At 45.1% G+C, this 17829-nt stretch overlaps 1 protein-coding gene across 1 annotated transcript in view; it reads right to left on the reverse strand.

Annotated features, from left to right (window-relative positions):
• Positions 1 to 267: 267 nt before the first annotated feature.
• Positions 268 to 17829, reverse strand: part of LOC126273248 (protein Wnt-1-like) — an 873380-nt gene continuing 855818 nt past the window's right edge. The window contains exons 7-8 of the mRNA XM_049976793.1: positions 15907 to 16181; positions 268 to 776 (exon numbers count right to left, since the gene is read on the reverse strand). Of these exons, the coding sequence (XP_049832750.1) occupies positions 575 to 776; positions 15907 to 16181 (477 nt within the window). The 3' untranslated portion in view covers positions 268 to 574. The remainder of the gene's footprint in view (positions 777 to 15906; positions 16182 to 17829) is intronic.

Genomic DNA, 17829 nt, shown 5'->3' on the forward strand with positions numbered 1-17829 from the left:
CGATTTAATTTGACTACATTCCATTATCCTCGTTTTGCTTTTGTTGATGTTCATCTTTGTGTGATACATACTAAATAAATATATTTCTCTCCTCTCTTATGTTAAGCCACTGTAAAACATTTACTGTGACCCTTTAATAAGATTATAATAGGTGGAATGGAAAACACTGCTGATAGCTGTGAGTATAGAGTAATGGGACATGGACTGTCAGGAGGTAAGAGGAACTGTGGTGCATTGTGTAAGTACGGATCATACAAAAGAGGTGTGACTGAGAAACCCCAGTGTATTACACTCATTTACAAATATATTTACTAATAAATACATCTTGTCACAGGATAAAACACTAGCTCATTTATAATTACTAAATAGTAATAATTTACATATATTTAAAAACGTAACACATATTCCACATTAGGAGATTGTACTTTTAGTCCACGTTTACTATATAGAAAACATCGTGACACATAACATCCAGTTTACGAATGAGAAAGCTTTAATACAGAAATAAATAATGAAGTAGAGTGTCCGTAGTGGGAGAGAAGAGCGGTGCGAGGCTCCGGCGGCCGCCGCGGGCTCAGTTGCAGATGTGCTCCTCCTTCTTGTAGCGGCACATCTCGCACACGACGTTACAGCACCACACGAAGCGGCAGTTGCACTTCTCCTCGACGTCGCGCACGCGCGTCTGGTAGCCTCGCCCACAGCACAGCAGCCGGCAGCCGTCCAGGCCCATGCTCGTCCGGTTGCAGATGCGGCCGCGCGTCCCCAGGATGCCCATACTGCAAACACACGGGCAGCACACGGCGTTACAGAAGCGTCCGATACCACCCGTCCGCTCTGACTCCTGACGTCACTACGTACACACGACAACAAACGCGAACAAAAATAAAAGTGACACAATAACGATACTTCCTGGCAGAGTAAAACTGTGTGCCCGACCGAGACTCGAACTCGGGACCTTTGCCTTTCGCGGGCAAGTGCTCTACCAACTGAGCTACCCAAGCACGACCCACGACCCGCCCTCACAGCTTTAATTCCGCCAGTACCTCGTCTCCTAGCTTCCAAACTTGTAGCGCAGGTGGTAGAGCACTTGCCTGCGAAAGGGAAAGGTCCCGAGTTCGAGTCCCGGTCCGGCACACAGTTTTAATCTGCCAGGAAATTTCATATCAGCGCACACTCCGATGTAGAGTGAAAATTCCATTCTTGACACAATAATGTCTCAATCCAAAAATATATGGAACTAACGGGACAACCGCGGAAAATTGGGTGTTTAGGGTGGATACAAGCTAAATACACAGCAATAGAGAAATCATCGCACCATTCTCAAACAAGAAACATCCAAAAAAATTTAAATTACAATATTCCGCTACACCAACAAACCCAAAAGAATCGGACATTTCCCTTGACGTATACAGCTCAGCTGCAACCATCGATACCAAAAAACCAACACCTACAAACCTAAAAAGTGGAATCGCGTATTTCCTTTTACTTATATAGCTCAACCGAAGCTCTCGATGCCAAAAACTAACACCTAGAACTCAGAAAAGTGCAACCAAAACCCCAAAAAACTCAAAAATCCAAACATTCCATATTCACTACACAATAGACCTACCATAAATATATTACAGACAAAACATCACAGATACTATAGTCTAAAACCAAAACAAAAATTACCTGCCCACAAAAAAGCCTCAGGTAATACCACTTAGGTCGGTCACCGCCTCGCTAGCGCGAGCGCACACACACACACACACACACACACACACACACACACACCTAAAAAAAAAAAAAAAAAAACTGTGGTGCGAATGCGCAAACCGGTGACGGGAAGGTAATATCATCGAGTGTGTACTGAAGTGTGGCTCCGACCAGAACGTGGAAGTTAACAGCCCGTCGTTGGAGGGCAGCGTGCACGTCACTTGACTATACAGAGCTAGAAGCAACATGCATCAATCGTCCACACGAGTGCAGGGAAGGTTATGCTAACGTTCTTCTTTGACCGAGAAGGCCCCCTTCTGATTAACTTCCTGGAGCATGAGACAACAGTGAATGTCTAGCGTTACTCGCAAACCTAGACCACCCTTCGCCAAGCGGTCAAATGAAAATGACAAGGCAATCTCCCCCGTGGGGTCATTCTGCTGCACGACAATGCAGTCCGCCCCCGGTAGCTGAGTGGTCAGCATGACAGACTCTCAATCCTAAGGGCCTGGGTTCGATTCCCGGCTTGGTCAGAGATGTTTCTCTGCTCAGGGACTGGGTGTTGTGTTATCCTAATCATCATCATGTCATCCTCATCGACGCGCAAGTCGTCGACGTGGCGTCAAATCGAAAGACTTGCACCAGGCGAACGGTCTACCCGACGGGAGGCCGTCGTCACACGACATTATTATTATCACGACAATGCAGAGCCTCATACGGCCAACACAGAAATTCAAATGGGAGGTTCTCGGCCACCTCCCCATACAGTCCGGACCTCTCTCCCTGGGATTACGCCAGTTTTGGTCCCCTTGAAAGACTCTGAGGGGCAAGTGATTCACTTTGACGACGACTTCCAGCTGTACGTTCGGAACTGTTTAACATCGCATCCCACATCGCAGCCCTGTGAATTTTATGAGACACTCATTCACCGTTTTGTGTCACAGTGGGGCAACTGTGTCAACAGCCAGGGTCAATACTCCTAACATACAGGTACTGGTTTCTGTAATTACGCCTCTGGTGCGTTTCTTTTTGAACGCCCCTTATATTTCCTAAATCACCAACAAAAATTAGACTTCTTTCTACACAACAAACACCAAAAAAATACAAAAAAAACAACAACAACACAACAACCCTCAAACCCTCAGTGACTCACTCCGCAATCCACGTTTCCACGTTGCCGCACCAACTACCAAAACTCAAAACTACGTTAGAACGATGACAACCAGAACTCGAATGAATCCAATACCACACGTTAAACTCAGCACGTTCACATCCATCACCAGAGGGCACCATCAAATACAACAGCACGACATCTACGAACACAACCAACTCGAACATGCACCCGTAGTGAGGTCACACACAACACCATTACATCACTGGTCGAAGCGGAAGGGAGGGAACAGACGCTTCCGCTGGCCCCACGGCCCAGCATTAAACCGGCTCTCCACACACACCTAAAAGTGACGCCACTAGCTGTGGCGATCCATACTACAGTGGCACCCACAGCTGCCATTTTCTCACGTCACAGTCAGAACTCTAGTGGCACCATCTTTAGCATGGTTTCAACTGATATACGTAACTGATTGACAATTCATACAGTACGACAGGTGTTTAACTACAGGAGTTAAAACTATAAAAATGTAGAACTGAAAGAAAAGACAAGTTGTCCCTAAAGCTGTATTTATTTAAGTCGATTGGAGACCCACACAACCAGTTTCATAACTTTTAAGTTGCATCTTCTGGTGTATATGGATGCTATGTCGTACGGTATAGGGAAATATTACAGAATGCAGTAGAGTAACCGTTTGTGTAGCTAGGCAAAGTTCTCAGCCCTCCTCAACTGATAAAAACCATCACCAATGACGAATGTCCAGTCACTGACGCTGGTTATTATCTACTGAGAATGGCAGATAACTTTGCCTAGCCATACCAACTGTTGCTCTGCAGCTTACTAATCGACATAAATGATTATAGCTGCAGGAACTATTTGAGACTTTTCGTTCAGTTTTACATTTTAATAGTTTTAACTTCTATATTTAAACATCTGTTGTGCAATATGAATTGTCAACCAATTATGTATAACTATTTTAGCTGTGCCTGTGCAAGGTTTTAAAATTACCAGTTCAACTGAAATCTTATTGGCGGACATGACTGTCATTGTGCAGGCTGTGGCAGTAAAACTGTGCCAATAAGAAAATAAGAGGAATAGGAAAAAGATATTGTGCCCAAAAATAACATACAGGTATGAAACATACTTATGAACACGAGGAATCAATATTCCAAATTATGAGATATCAAGGTCTACGCATGTTAACAGAAACAGAAGTTCATATATCGTTCTGTCGTTGCATACTTACCAATAACATCAAAGTTTTAATCATCACATAAAAAACAAAGCTGTGTCCATGAAACTTTCTGATGGCGTTAGACTTTCTCTACGCATTTACCCTTCAATGCCAAATATTTTTCCCCACAATGGACTACTTGGCGAAGACCTTGGTTGTACAAGTCTGTTGTTCAGGAAACGTTCCACAGCGAAAATCACCTCCTCATCAGTCTGGAAATACCTGTCACATAATGGCTTCTCCAGATGAAGAAAAAGGATGAAGTCAATGGGTGTGCTATGTCAGGAGAACAAGGGGGTGGGACAAATTCTGGTAGCCGAAAGAAGCAAGATGTCCTTTGTAGAATGAGCTTAAGTGTTGTGGTGGAGCAAGCCTGGCTTCCTTCCGTAGCCTTACTAGAATAATCTGTTAGCACAATAAAAAACGCAGCCCCCAAAAGCACTCAGCATCATCTTGCCCGACGATATTTCGGCTTTCTCTTTTACCGGTGGCGTTGAATCCACATGTTCCCACTGCCTGCTTTGCTTCTTAGTCATTGGGTTGTATTAATATACCCCATCATTTAACTATGGTGACGATGCGGCTAAAATAGTAATCTCGATTGCCTAACCATCTGCAACATTTACGTGTTGCCTCGGTTTAGTGGGCTTTTTTAATGAGTGTGAACAGTTATACATCTTAATGGGCAGAGATCTTTGACATGTAAAAAAAGTGCAAGATGTCTAAAACTAATCCAGTTTTTCTACTATACTTCTAACTCTCTTGCAATTCCGAGTTAACAGAGATTCCGTCTGCCACTTTACTCTTTAGCATTCAGACTTGTTTGACAACACCAAAAGTGCATGCAGCACCTAACAACTGTGTCATATGATGGTTCTGTTGTGCCACGGTTCAGCTGGCGAGTTTTGAAGCTCTTACGACCAACTGAGCCCAGTGTCGTTATAAAAAGGATATCGCGTGCCACCCAAACAACTATGTGTATTCGTGTAAGAACATGTATTCAGTAAGCTGAAAGTGCACAAGGTGGATTGTTAAGGTAAAAAAATGGAGATATATAAACATAAAACAAGCCTTATTGACTAAACATCATTCTAGGAAGCTAAATATTGCAGATTCTGTAATTTTATAATGTCTTTAGTATACTTAGGGATTGTTGTTCGACTTATCTTGAGGGTTCCTGTTGTTAACAACGGAGTACTATAGTAATTGCAGCTTATAAATTAAATATAGGTCTGTATATTCTTCACAAGGTTACGGCTTTATTTTAGCCACTTCACTTAATTTTATTGATAATGTGCTCTCTCTTATGTGCCCCCGAGCCTCTGCCCCTGCCTAGTACTTTGTCAAGAAGGTACTGTTTTACCGTACGTTCTTGTTACGGCTCTACATTTAATATATTCTAGCTTTGTAATTCCTTTATATTTTATGCAGTATCTGAGGTTTGCAATTTTGTCTTGTTCTACTATGATTATAAGCAAATTGTGTTTTGGGCTATACGCTCTTGACAATTACGGGTCCTCTAGTTTTAGTCATTCTGCATACAAATTTTTAAATTTTTCACTGTCAAGCGTTCCCTCTTAGGTACCTTATTACTAGTGCCCTGGCACATAATTTTTATTAGAAAGCGTTCTGTTTGGATGTTATACTGCATAATTCTTTTTACTTTGCCTTGGGTTATTTGTCAGCTTCTGCACTCTGTTTATTGTATTACGCAACTCTGCCGCATTTCTTTTTCCTGTTTCTCATTATTTTTCTAGTCAACTGAGCTCATTGTACTCTGCATACTTGAACTCAATGTCTCTGGTATTGGGCATGATTCTGTAGCAATATTTATGCAATTTATTTCCTATTCAACATGTCTGTAGCTCGCTTATGATAATTTCTTTCTGTCTGCTGAAATGATTTTTCACTGATGGCTTTGCACCAGCAATTGGAGCCGCCTAGTGATGATTTATTTGGGGAGCAAAATAACTGATGATGGTCGAAGTAGAGAGGATATAAAGTGTTGACTGACAATGGCAAGGAAAGCGTTTCTAAAGAAGAGAAACTTGTTAACATCGAGTATAGGTTTAAGTGTCAGGACGTCGTTTCTGAAAGTATTTGTATGGAGTGTAGCCATGTATGGAAGTGAAACATGGACAATAAATAGTTTGGACAAGAATAGAATAGAAGCTTTCGTAATGTGGTGCTACAGAAGAATGTTGAAGATTATGTGGATAGATCACGTAACTAATGAGGAGGCATTGAATAGGATTGGGGAGAAGGGACGTTTGTGGCACAACTTGACTAGAAGAAGGGATCGGTTGGTAGCACATGTCCTGAGGCATCAAGGGATCACAAATTTAGCATTGGAGGGCCGCGTGGAGGGTAAAAATCGTAGAGGGAGACCAAGAGATGAATGCACTAAGCAGATTCAGAAGGATGTAGGCTGCAGTAGGTACTGGGAAATGAAGAAGCTTGCACAGGATAGATTAGCAAGGAGAGCTGCATCAAACCAGACTCAGGACTGAAGACAACCACAACAACAACATAGTTATGATTATCTTTGCAAGCGCAACCAGTCGCTTCTGATTCTGTCAATACTGTGTGAGCGCAGACTGGCCACCGTCACCTTGTTCTGGGGCCGTGTTTACAGCCGATGAGTGTTGTCTTTTCTGCACAGTTATGGCTGATGAGCAACATCGTTCGAGTTAAACCGATGATTACACTTTCTAAGAATTCCTCTGCAGATTTATACTTGGTGGTTTTTGTGTCACCTGTTACGGTATTTTTCAAGTTCGTTTACTTGTTTTTTTAGAAGTAGTTGACGAATGCTTTCGGCAATAATTTTAACATTTTTTACATACATTCCTATCCTTTACCCCTTACATATTTACGTTTTTGGCTTTCACTGTTGAGTATAGTAGTTCAGGATAGGACCACACCCGCTTATTTATTACGTTCATTTTTATTGTACTTCTAGATAACTTGATGGTGCCCTACCCAGATGCAACACGCCGTTTTTCGGACAATAAAGAGCATTCTGCAATCTAGAACCGTCTTTTAACCTTAATCACAATAGAAGGTTGGTGTAACACCGTGCCACAATTGTCTGAAATATATTTTAATCAACTAACTTCATTTTTTCCTAGGTGATCATTAGAAAACTGCCAGTCATATACTCAATATAAGCAAATTCAAATCGTAAGCTAGTGTGGTCACATTGAAACGCAGTGAATAGAAGACGATGATGATAAACAGATGGGAGTACTGAAAGGAGGTAAGCCACTCTCTCACTTTAACTACTCTGTCGGTCATATTCATATTCATATTTTCGACCATGATCTCCGTGTTCCCCAGTACAGTGTGGCTTATGAACTTTTTACATGAGGAAATTGTGAGCAGAATGCTCTTATAGGTGCATGTGTAGCCTATCGAGAACCTGTACTGGGAACAGGCAGAGAGATGGACTGTGGGCCAGAAATGTTGTGTCCAGTGACCTGGCTGTGCGAGTGACTCGGGGAAGAAGCACTCTGTGAATATTACCTGCAAAGGGACCTCGGACGATGGCACTCCACTCTTCTTAACTTAGGGTCGGAGCAGGAGGGCGCCAGCTCGGAAAACATTTTACCCGGGCCAGGCGACAGTCTGTTGCAAAGGCAGACAGATGGCGGTAAGTGGATGGAGGACGCCATTTAAGAAAGACTGCTGTAATCTGAGCTTTTGTGCAAACGGCGGGACGGTCATAAAACTATAAGCTTTCTCATGTTAGACGCTGGGACGATACGATCAGAGCGGCTGGTGTTTCTGTTTAGTGGATGCAAGACTGTAACTCCCCTGACGCCAGGTTCTGTCTGCATGTGGAAAAAATATATATATATTTCACAGGAACGACTTCTTGGTAAACTTAACAGCCTTCTTTCAAAAATTGGAAATGGTCGGCATGGAAAGATTTTTTTTGTCTAAACACGGCCATGCTTATTGTGAGAACGAACGACGCCTCCCTAGTCTAAAATACTTCTTTTTCTGACAGGCGAAATTTTGAGTCGCTTATTGGCTCCCCTCAGGACACGCAAAACAAGGGGCTTGCTCCCAGAACGGGAGCCCTGGCGCTGTGTCTGGATTGGCTACAAAGCCAGCAGAACAGTCAAGAGGCGATATTAAATGAGTGGAGGCTAGTTCGATCGGTTGGTACAACGTGGAGGCGGTTTTTTTATCTGCCAAGTCGGCTCCCGTAAGAGGCTTGCTGAACGGTGATTGTGACTCTTTGCCTTCTTCGTCTTCTGGTCCGCGCCTGGTGGAGAGCTTCAGGTCTTTCCTCCGTGGGTGAGACTCGTGATAACCAACTTGTGGTGGACTAAGAGCCAGTGACAATTCCCAACTGTACTGACAGTGGAACTGCATATCACCTCAGATATGTTGTGTGTCACGAGGGTGAGATGGCCATCTGATGTTTGACAATTCCAGCACGTGCGGAAGTGGCTGTGAGTCAAATTAAGTTGGCCAGATCAGCGAACGAGTGCACCTCACACTGAAATCTGCTGGGATTTCAGAGCTCTGATAGGAAGTTTCCCGCGTTCTAATAAATCAGAACCCCAGTTCATATAGTTTGTAGGTCTTCGTGGATGCGTGGGAAGATTACAGTACAGATGGGCAAAGTCGTTCATCCTTGGGAACTAGTTCACTGATGATCGCTCTATTTTGGGAACAGTTCATTTTTACTCGTTCACCGTTCATTGTGCTTTTCTTACGAAAAATTGGAAATTAGTAGCATAGGTGACTGAAGATGGAAGGCGCCACGAGGGCCTCCCCATTGAGTACAGAGTCTTTATTCATAACAGAATTCCCACACACTTGTAATATTCGTGATTCTGCAGAACATCTCGTTTAGCCAACTACAGCGATAAGTGGCTGATCGCAGGGAAATAATAGAAGGTGGCGCACGAAAACACGGCCCCAAGTACAGACTGCTCGCCAATTACGCACGATTTGTTGACCGCTACGAGCAGAATAGATAAACATGTAATAATCAGGCAGTGAATAAATAACAAATAAGCTAATTCAAACAACCTCGAAACAATAGATGACGACTGGTAAGCGACAATGAGCAGTGTAGTACTCGGGGCCGATTTATCGTACGCCACCCAGTACCACTGATCATATTCCTTTACAAAATGTGACACCATACAGTCGATTACGAAGAGCGGGCTTCATTCGGTTGTAAGTCGGTCTGCCTTCCATAACAATGAACATGCTCTTTTACCTTGGATTAAAAAAAAAACAAACTGGAAAATGGGCACTCGTGTGTGCCGTGCCGACGTCATTTGCGTGTGTAATAGCAAAAAATCTTGCCTTTTTACAAGTATTTCTTCTGCTGTTTATCGAAATAGTGAAGTAAGCTGAGACGCCGTTTTGTTACCTGAAAAGATCATGTAATTTACGTAATTCTAAAATACATTTCAATTACAGGTCGTGGACACTGAATAGAATACGAAAAGAACTAGACGCTCAGAGTTCTAGAATGGGCGTGCGAAGCGAACGAAACGAACAACAACTCGATACTGAACTAACTATGAGCAGTCTGCAGTGGAACTGCGACGAGTGGTTACGTTAAGAACGACGAGTCCGGCTGAGCGAGACCGAGACCGAAACTGACGGGAACGGGACCGAGGCTGGAACGAAACAGGCCGACGTACCGTTCGGGAACGAGACCGACCCTTTCCCTTTCCCGGGAACTATAACTAGAAAGCCGCGACCGAGACCGAGACAAACGGGAAAGAGACCGAGCCTGGAACGAGACCGGCCGACGTGCCGTTGCGGGAACAACACCGAACGTTTCCCATTCCCGGGAATTAAAAGTACAGAGGGGTCCAAAAAATTCATCTACTGTTTAAAAGTCGATAAGTGGCAAAATAATTGACGGAGTTGTCTCATCTTTGGTAGTGTAATAGTTTGTAGTTCCGGCAATCGCCACACAAGCGTTGTATTGCATTGTTTTGTTTTGCCACATGACAGTCGCCAGATAGTGTTTTGTTCTTAGTTGCACCTAGCTACTCGAGTAAACATGGTTGGCGCAAGGCTTACATTCGATGAAAGGAAGTCAGTTTTGAAGTGGTATTTTAAGTACGAAAACATTGAGATTCAACGACAATGGCGAAATGAGTATCAAACAGAGCCACCGACACGTTTAACGATTCGTCGCATTTGAGACAAATTAGAAGCTGAAGGCTGTATTAAAGATGTACACAAAAAACGATCTGGACGACCTGTAACAGTAAAAAGTCCAGACAAGTACCGTCATGTGTTACAACAATTCACTCGCTCACCACAGAAGTCTGTGAGATAGTGTGCCCGTGAAACTGGAGTGAGTCACTCAACTGTTCGGCGAATTTTGAAGACAGCGAAGTGGAAGTGCTACATCCCACGATTGCTACACGCAATGAACGAGAACGGTCCAGACCGCAGAATGGAGTACTGCGAGTGGTTTACTAACATGGTGCGCAACGATGAAGAGTTTGCAGAGATGATTGTGTGGTCTGATGAGGCACAGTTCAAAATCAATGATACAGTAAATCGCCACAATTGCATCTACTGGGCCGCCGAAAATCCGAACGTCCATGTAGACAAAGCCGTGAATTTGCCAGGAGTAAATGTGTGGCGTGGGTTGTCTTACCGAGGCTTGATTGGGCCATTTTTCTTTGACGGCAGAGTTACCGATGAGGTGTACCTTCAGGAGCTTCATACATCAATTTTACCTGCCATCCGAGATTTGTATGGAGACGGAAGAGCTTACTTTCAACAAGATGGTGCCCCAGCCCACTACCAAAATCGTGTTAGGAGGTATCTCGACGAAAATCTACCAGGAAGATGCATAGGCCGTAGAGGTGCTGTGGAGTATCCCACCACGTTGCCCAGACCTAACTCCTCTGGACTTTTACCTGTGGGGAATACTAAAGGATGTTGTTTATCGACAAAAGCCACACACATTTTCCAACTGAACACGTTTGCAGTCAGTAGTTCATGCTGCAATTCGGCGGCATCGTTTGTGTGTGGATGTTAATGGTGACCATTTCGAACACCTACAGTGACATCTTTAAGTTGGACTTAAGCTATACTTTCACCAAAAATGAAGCAACTCTGTCAATTAGTTTGCAAGTTGTGGACTCTTAAACAGTGTATACATTTTTTGGACCCCTCTGGAGAAAGCCGCGACCGAAGTGAACTATGAAAGACCGTTCCTTAGAATTCGTTCCTCGCTTGTTCCGTTCATCTTGGTGAACCGTTCCTTTGGACCCCTTAGTTAGCGAACGACCCATCTCTAGATTACAGATGGCGCCACGCTCCGCTTTCGCCCACAGCGTGCAGTTTTCTGTTGCCGCCGCAATCAAGGCGAAAGGGTAACGTATAGCTGAACCGGCGTAGGGTTGTTAAATGATATTCGCAGCTCCCTGTTCTCCTTGAACCATAGTTTGTGGTGTACTTGGTCGCAGATGATTCTATGTGAATAGTATTTGGCCTTACAGTGTATTCATGTGAACGAAGTCTGATTGCATTGTAAAAGAGATTAATCCAGGAAAGTGTATAGTTTCCATCCCAATGAATGCATCGCCAGTCAAGCATCATTCCTTTCCCGATTTACATTTGTCATTTTCTATGTCAGATTTATCAGCTCGATTTTAGTTATAAAATGATTAATAAAAATTTCTCATTATTTTTGTAAACTTAAATGTGCCACTGTTCTCGTTCATGCCCCCCCCCCCCCCCCAATCCATACACTGTTTCTACACTACTGGCCATTAAAATTGCTACACCAAGAAGAAATGCAGTTGATAAACGGGTATTCATTGGAAGACAAATATACACTCCTGGAAATTGAAATAAGAACACCGTGAATTCATTGTTCCAGGAAGGGGAAACTTTATTGACACATTCCTGGGGTCAGATACATCACATGATCACACTGACTGAACCACAGGCACATAGACACAGGCAACAGAGCATGCACAATGTCGCCACTAGTACAGTGAATATCCACCTTTCGCAGCAATGCAGGCTGCTATTCTCCCATGGAGACGATCGTAGAGATGCTGGATGTAGTACTGTGGAACGGCTTGCCATGCCATTTCCACCTGGCGCCTCAGTTGGACCAGCGTTCGTGATGGACGTGCAGACTGCGTGAGACGACGCTTCATCCAGTCCCAAACATGCTCAATGGGGGACAGATCCGGAGATCTTGCTGGCCAGGGTAGTTGACTTACACCTTCTAGAGCACGTTGGGTGGCACGGGATACATGCAGACGTGCATTGTCCTGTTGGAACAGCAAGTTCCCATTGCCGGTCTAGGAATGGTAGAACGATGGGTTCGATGACGGTTTGGATGTACCGTGCACTATTCAGTATCCCCTCGACGATCACCAGAGGTGTACGGCCAGTGTAGGAGATCGCTCCCCACACCATGATGCCGGGTGTTGGCCCTGTGTGCCTCGGTCGTATGCAGTCCTGATTGTGGCGCTCATCTGCACGGCGCCAAACACGCATACGACCATCATTGGCACCAAGGCAGAAGCGACTCTCATCGCTGAAGACGACACGTCTCCATTCGTCCCTCCATTCACGCCTGTCGCGACACCACTGGAGGCGGGCTGCACGATGTTGGGGCGAGAGCGGAAGACGGCCTAACGGTGTGCGGGACCGTAGCCCAGCTTCATGGAGACGGTTGCGAATGGTCCTCGCCGATACCCCAGGAGCAACAGTGTCCCTAATTTGCTGGGGAAGTGGCGGTGCGGTCCCCTACGGCACTGCGTAGGATCCTACGGTCTTGGCGTGCATCCGTCCGTCGCTGCGGTCCGGTCCCAGGTCGACGGGTACGTGCACCTTCCGCCGACCACTGGCGACAACATCGATGTACTGTGGAGACCTCACGCCCCACGTGTTGAGCAATTCGGTAGTACGTCCACCCGGCCTCCTGAATGCCCACTATACGCCCTCGCTCAAAGTCCATCAACTGCACATACGGTTCACGTCCACGCTGTCGCGGCATGCTACCAGTGTTAAAGACTGTGATGGAGCTCCGTATGCCACGGCAAACGGGCTGACACTGACGGCGGCGGTGCACAAATGCTGCGCAGCTAGCGCCATTCGACGGCCAACACCGCGGTTCCTGGTGTGTGCGCTGTGCCGTGCGTGTGATCATTGCTTGTACAGCCCTCTAGCAGTGTCCGGAGCAAGTATGGTGGGTCTGACACACCGGTGTCAATGTGTTCTTTTTTCCATTTCCAGGAGTGTATTATACTATAACTGACATGTGATTACATTTTCACGCCGTTTGGGTGCGTAGATCCTGAGAAATCAGTACCCAGAGCAACCACCTCTGGCCCATATGCATGGGCATGGAGTGAAACAGAGCTTGGATGGCGTGTACAGGTACAGCTGCCCATGCAGCTTCAACACGATACCGCAGTTCATCAAGAGTAGTAACTGGCATATTGTGAAGAGCCAGTTGCTCGGCCACCATTGACCAGACGTTTTCAGTTGGTGAAAGATCTAGAGAATGTGCTGGCCAGGGCAGCAGTCGAACATTTTCTGTATCCAGAAAGGCCCGTACAGGACGTGCAACATGCGGTCGTGCATTATCCTGCTGAAATGTAGGGTTTTGCAGGGATCGAATGAAGGGTACCACAGGTCGTAACACATCTAAATGTAACGTCCATACCATCACGCCGGGTGATACGCTAGTATGGGGATGGCGAATACACGCTTCCAATGTGCGTTCACCGCGATGTCGCCAAACACGGATGCAACCATCATGATGCTGTAAACAGAACCTGGATTCATCCGAAAAAATGACGTTTTCCCATTCTTGGACTGAGGATCGTCGTTAGATACACCATCGCAGGCGCTCCTGTCTGTGATGCAGCGTCAAGGGTAACCGCAGCAATGCTCTCCGAGCTGACAGTCCATGCTGCTGCTAACATCGTCGAACTGTTCTCTTGCAAACGTCCCCATCTGTTAACTCGGGGATCGAGACGTGGCTGCACGATCCGTTACAGCCGTGCGGATAAGATGCCTGTCATCTCGACTGCTAGTGATACGAGGCCGTTGGAATCCAGCACGACGTTCCGTATTACCCTCCTGAACCAACCGAACCACATTGTGCTAACAGTCATTGGATCTCGACCATCGCGAGCAGCAACGTCGCGATACGACAAACCGCAATCGCGATAGGGTACAATCCGACCATTATCAAAGTCGGAAACGTCATGGTAAGCATTTCTCCTCCTTACACGAGGCATCACAACAACGTTTCACCAGGTAACGCCAGTCAATGAGAAATCGGTTGGAAACTTTCCTCATGTCAGCACGTTGTAGGTGTCGCCACCGGCGCCAACCTTGTGTGAATGCTCTGAAAAGCTAATCCTTTGCATATGACAGCATCTTCTTCCTGTCGGTTACATTTCGCGTCTGCTGAAATGTAGGGTTTCGCAGGGATCCAATAAAGGGAAGATCCATGGGTGGTAACACATCTAAGTTCTAGGCGCGCAGTCCGGAACCGTGCGACTGCTACGGTCGCAGGTTCGAATCCTGCCTCGGGCATGGATGTGTGTGATGTCCTTAGGTTAGTTAGGTTTAAGTAGTTCTACGTTCTAGGGGACTAATGACCACAGCAGTTGAGTCCCATAGTGCTCAGAGCCATTTGAACCATTTGAACACATCTGAAATGTAACGTCCACTGTTCGAAGTGCCGTCAATGCGAACAAGATGTGACCGAGACGTGTAACCAATGGCACTCCACACCATCAAGTCGGGTGATCCGCCACTCTGGCGATGACGAATAGACGCTTCCAATGTGCGTTCACAGCGATGTCCCCAAACACGGATGCGACCATCATGATACTGTAAACAGAACCTGGATTCATCCGAAAAAATGACGTTTTACCATTCGTGTACCCAGGTTCGTCGTTGAGTACACCATCGCTGGCGCTCCTGTCAGGGGTAACCGCAGCCATGGTCTCCGAGCTGATAGTCCATGCTGCTGCAAACGTCGTCGAACTGTTCGTGCAGATGGTTGTTGTCTTGCAAACGTCTCCATCTGTTGACTTAGGGATCGAGACGTGGCTGCACGATCCGTTACAGTCATACGGAAAGATGCTCGTCATCTCGACTGCTAGTGATACGAGGCCGTTGGGATCCAGCACAATGTTCCGTATTACCATCCTGAACCCACCGATTCCACAGTCTACTAACAGTCATTGGATCTCGACCAACGCGAGCAGGAATGTCGCGATGCGATAAACCGCAATCGCGATAGGGAATACAATCCGAACTTTATCAAAGTCGGAAGCGTGATGATAAGCATTTCTCCTCCTTACATGAGGCACCACAACAACGTTTCACCAGGCAACGCCGGTCAACTGCTGTTTGCGCATGAGAAATCGGTTTGAAACTTTCCTCATTTCAGCACGTTGAAGGTGTCGCCACCGGCGCCAACCTTTTGTGAATGCTCTGAAAAGCTAATCATGTGCATATCACAGCATCTTCTTCCAGTCGGTCAAGATTCGCGTCTGTAGCACGTCATCTTCGTGGTGTAGCAATTTTAATGGCCAGTAGTGTATTTTATTGTGGCGATACGTGGATACACCAGCAATTCAGAATGCAATCGTACTAAATTAGTTAATTTGATGGTTAATTTGAGTTCTGAAAGGGATCGAAGACAAAGAGAAAATTTACTAATTTTATAGATAAAAATTAATGGTGTAGATCACGGTTTGAGGATTACTGAGAAGATAATATTTTTCTATTGTTAAGATAATAACATTCAGCCTAGGAGAAAGCAAGCGGACGCTTGCAGTAGTGCGTTAGAGAGCTGGGAGCGCGGTGCGGTACTGACGTGTCGTTGCGCTCGCAGTAGTCGGGCGAGTCCTCGAGGTAGACGAGGTCGGTCTTGTTGGGCTTCTTGAGGTCCCTGCTGACGGCGCGCAGCTTCTTGCCGGGGCGGCGCCTCCCGCTGCGCGCCAACCGCACGTGCGAGGCGCCCTCGTAGCGCGCCGCCAGCGCGTCGCCCACGCGCCGGAACGGCGGCAGCTTGCGCCAGCACACGCGCATGCTGCACGAGCCCGACATCCCGTGGCACTTGCACACGCGCTCCATGCGCGACCGGATCGACTGCAACCACACACCATAGCGTCACTCAGGCCTGTCCCAACAACGCTAACACCAGCATTACACTGTCCTATTTCTTTCACAAAGAAATATCAAATACAGGCCGGTATTACACTATCAAATTTCTTTGTCAAAGATTTGATCAAAGATCTGATCAAATATATACCAAATATATTTGACACAGATCTTTGAGGTCGTGCTAGAAGGGGTATTACACTGTCATCATATTTTTCGTCAAAGTTCAAGATGGCTGAAAACAACAACTTGTTATTAACCGCAGCAGTTGCATGTACCTCAATTGCACTGTGTGCACATACGGATGAGCAGCGGGGGAAAAAAGGAAACGTAACTGTGTGAAACCGTGGGTTTTACGACGACACGATAAAAGCATTCAACAAAACTTGTTACGTGAGCTTATAGTGGAGGACATCTCAGTTACTAAAGAATGAATGAGCATTCATTTCTGTATGTGCTCAGTGAACTGTATCCTCATATCACAAGGCACAATATTCACTTAAGAACTGCTACATCTACAGAAGACAGGCTCACTGTAACACTCAGATTCCTTGCTACAGGAGAGAGTTACATTAGGTTACGTCTCCAATCTTCTTAATCTATTTTTGTATTCAGCATGCCTCACGTTGTAAAGCGCCTCATCAGCTTTATACATCTCTATTAATTTTGTAGTTGTCAATATAACCAATTGTATTTACTGGCAATGTTAATAAAAGCACTACAGATGACAGAACGCTGCAGCGATGCTAGCGCTCCACGTGGTAACATTTCACATTGCAGTGAACAGAAGACAAGCGACTTCTTTGATCAAATCTACAGCGAGGCCCTAGATTTGATCAAATATCTGACGAAATTTGGGAAAGTTTCCTATTACACCATGAAATTTCTCTGACAAAGATATTGGACAAAGATATTTGATAGTGTAATATCGGCCAAGTCAAATTTCATTGAAAAATATCTTTGACATGGCGCTAAAGAGGGACATTGCACTGTCGACATATTTTTCGTCAAATTTCAAGATGGCGTATAACAACTTATAATGCGCTCCAGCTGCTAGCATCACAATTGCATTGTGTGTGTATTTGGAAGAATAGTGGCGAAAAAAAGGAAATATACTTGCATGAAGCCATAGGTATTAAGTCCAGGCAATAACTTTTCCTTTAAGAATGGAAAGTTTCCTGAAAGATTAAAGTATTCAGCGGTAAAGCTGCTTTATAAAAAGAGAGAAAGAGATAATGTAGACAACTTTAGCCTTATTTCTGTGCCATCAGTGTTTGATAAAGTTATTAAAAAGGCTATGTACGTACGGATAAATATAACTGATCATTTTTGTAAGTATATCACACAATTTGCTATCAAATGTACAGTTTGGCTTTAAAAGTCGTTTACCAACTGAATGCTATATTCTCTTTTCTATTTGACTTACTTGGTGGGTTAAACAAAAGGTTTCGAATGCAGTTCATATTTTTTGATTTAACTAAGGTATTTGTATTGATCGCAAAATATTGCTCCAGAATTTGGACCGTTACGGGATACGGGGAGTAACTCACAATTAGTTCACCTCTTACTTTAGCAACAGACAGAAAAAGGTCATTAGAATGGCTGTGATGTGCGATCCGAGTGGGGTACAGTCAAA

This window comes from Schistocerca gregaria, chromosome 5 (assembly GCF_023897955.1).
Source record: "Schistocerca gregaria isolate iqSchGreg1 chromosome 5, iqSchGreg1.2, whole genome shotgun sequence".
In the NCBI taxonomy this organism is placed as follows: domain Eukaryota; kingdom Metazoa; phylum Arthropoda; class Insecta; order Orthoptera; family Acrididae; genus Schistocerca; species Schistocerca gregaria.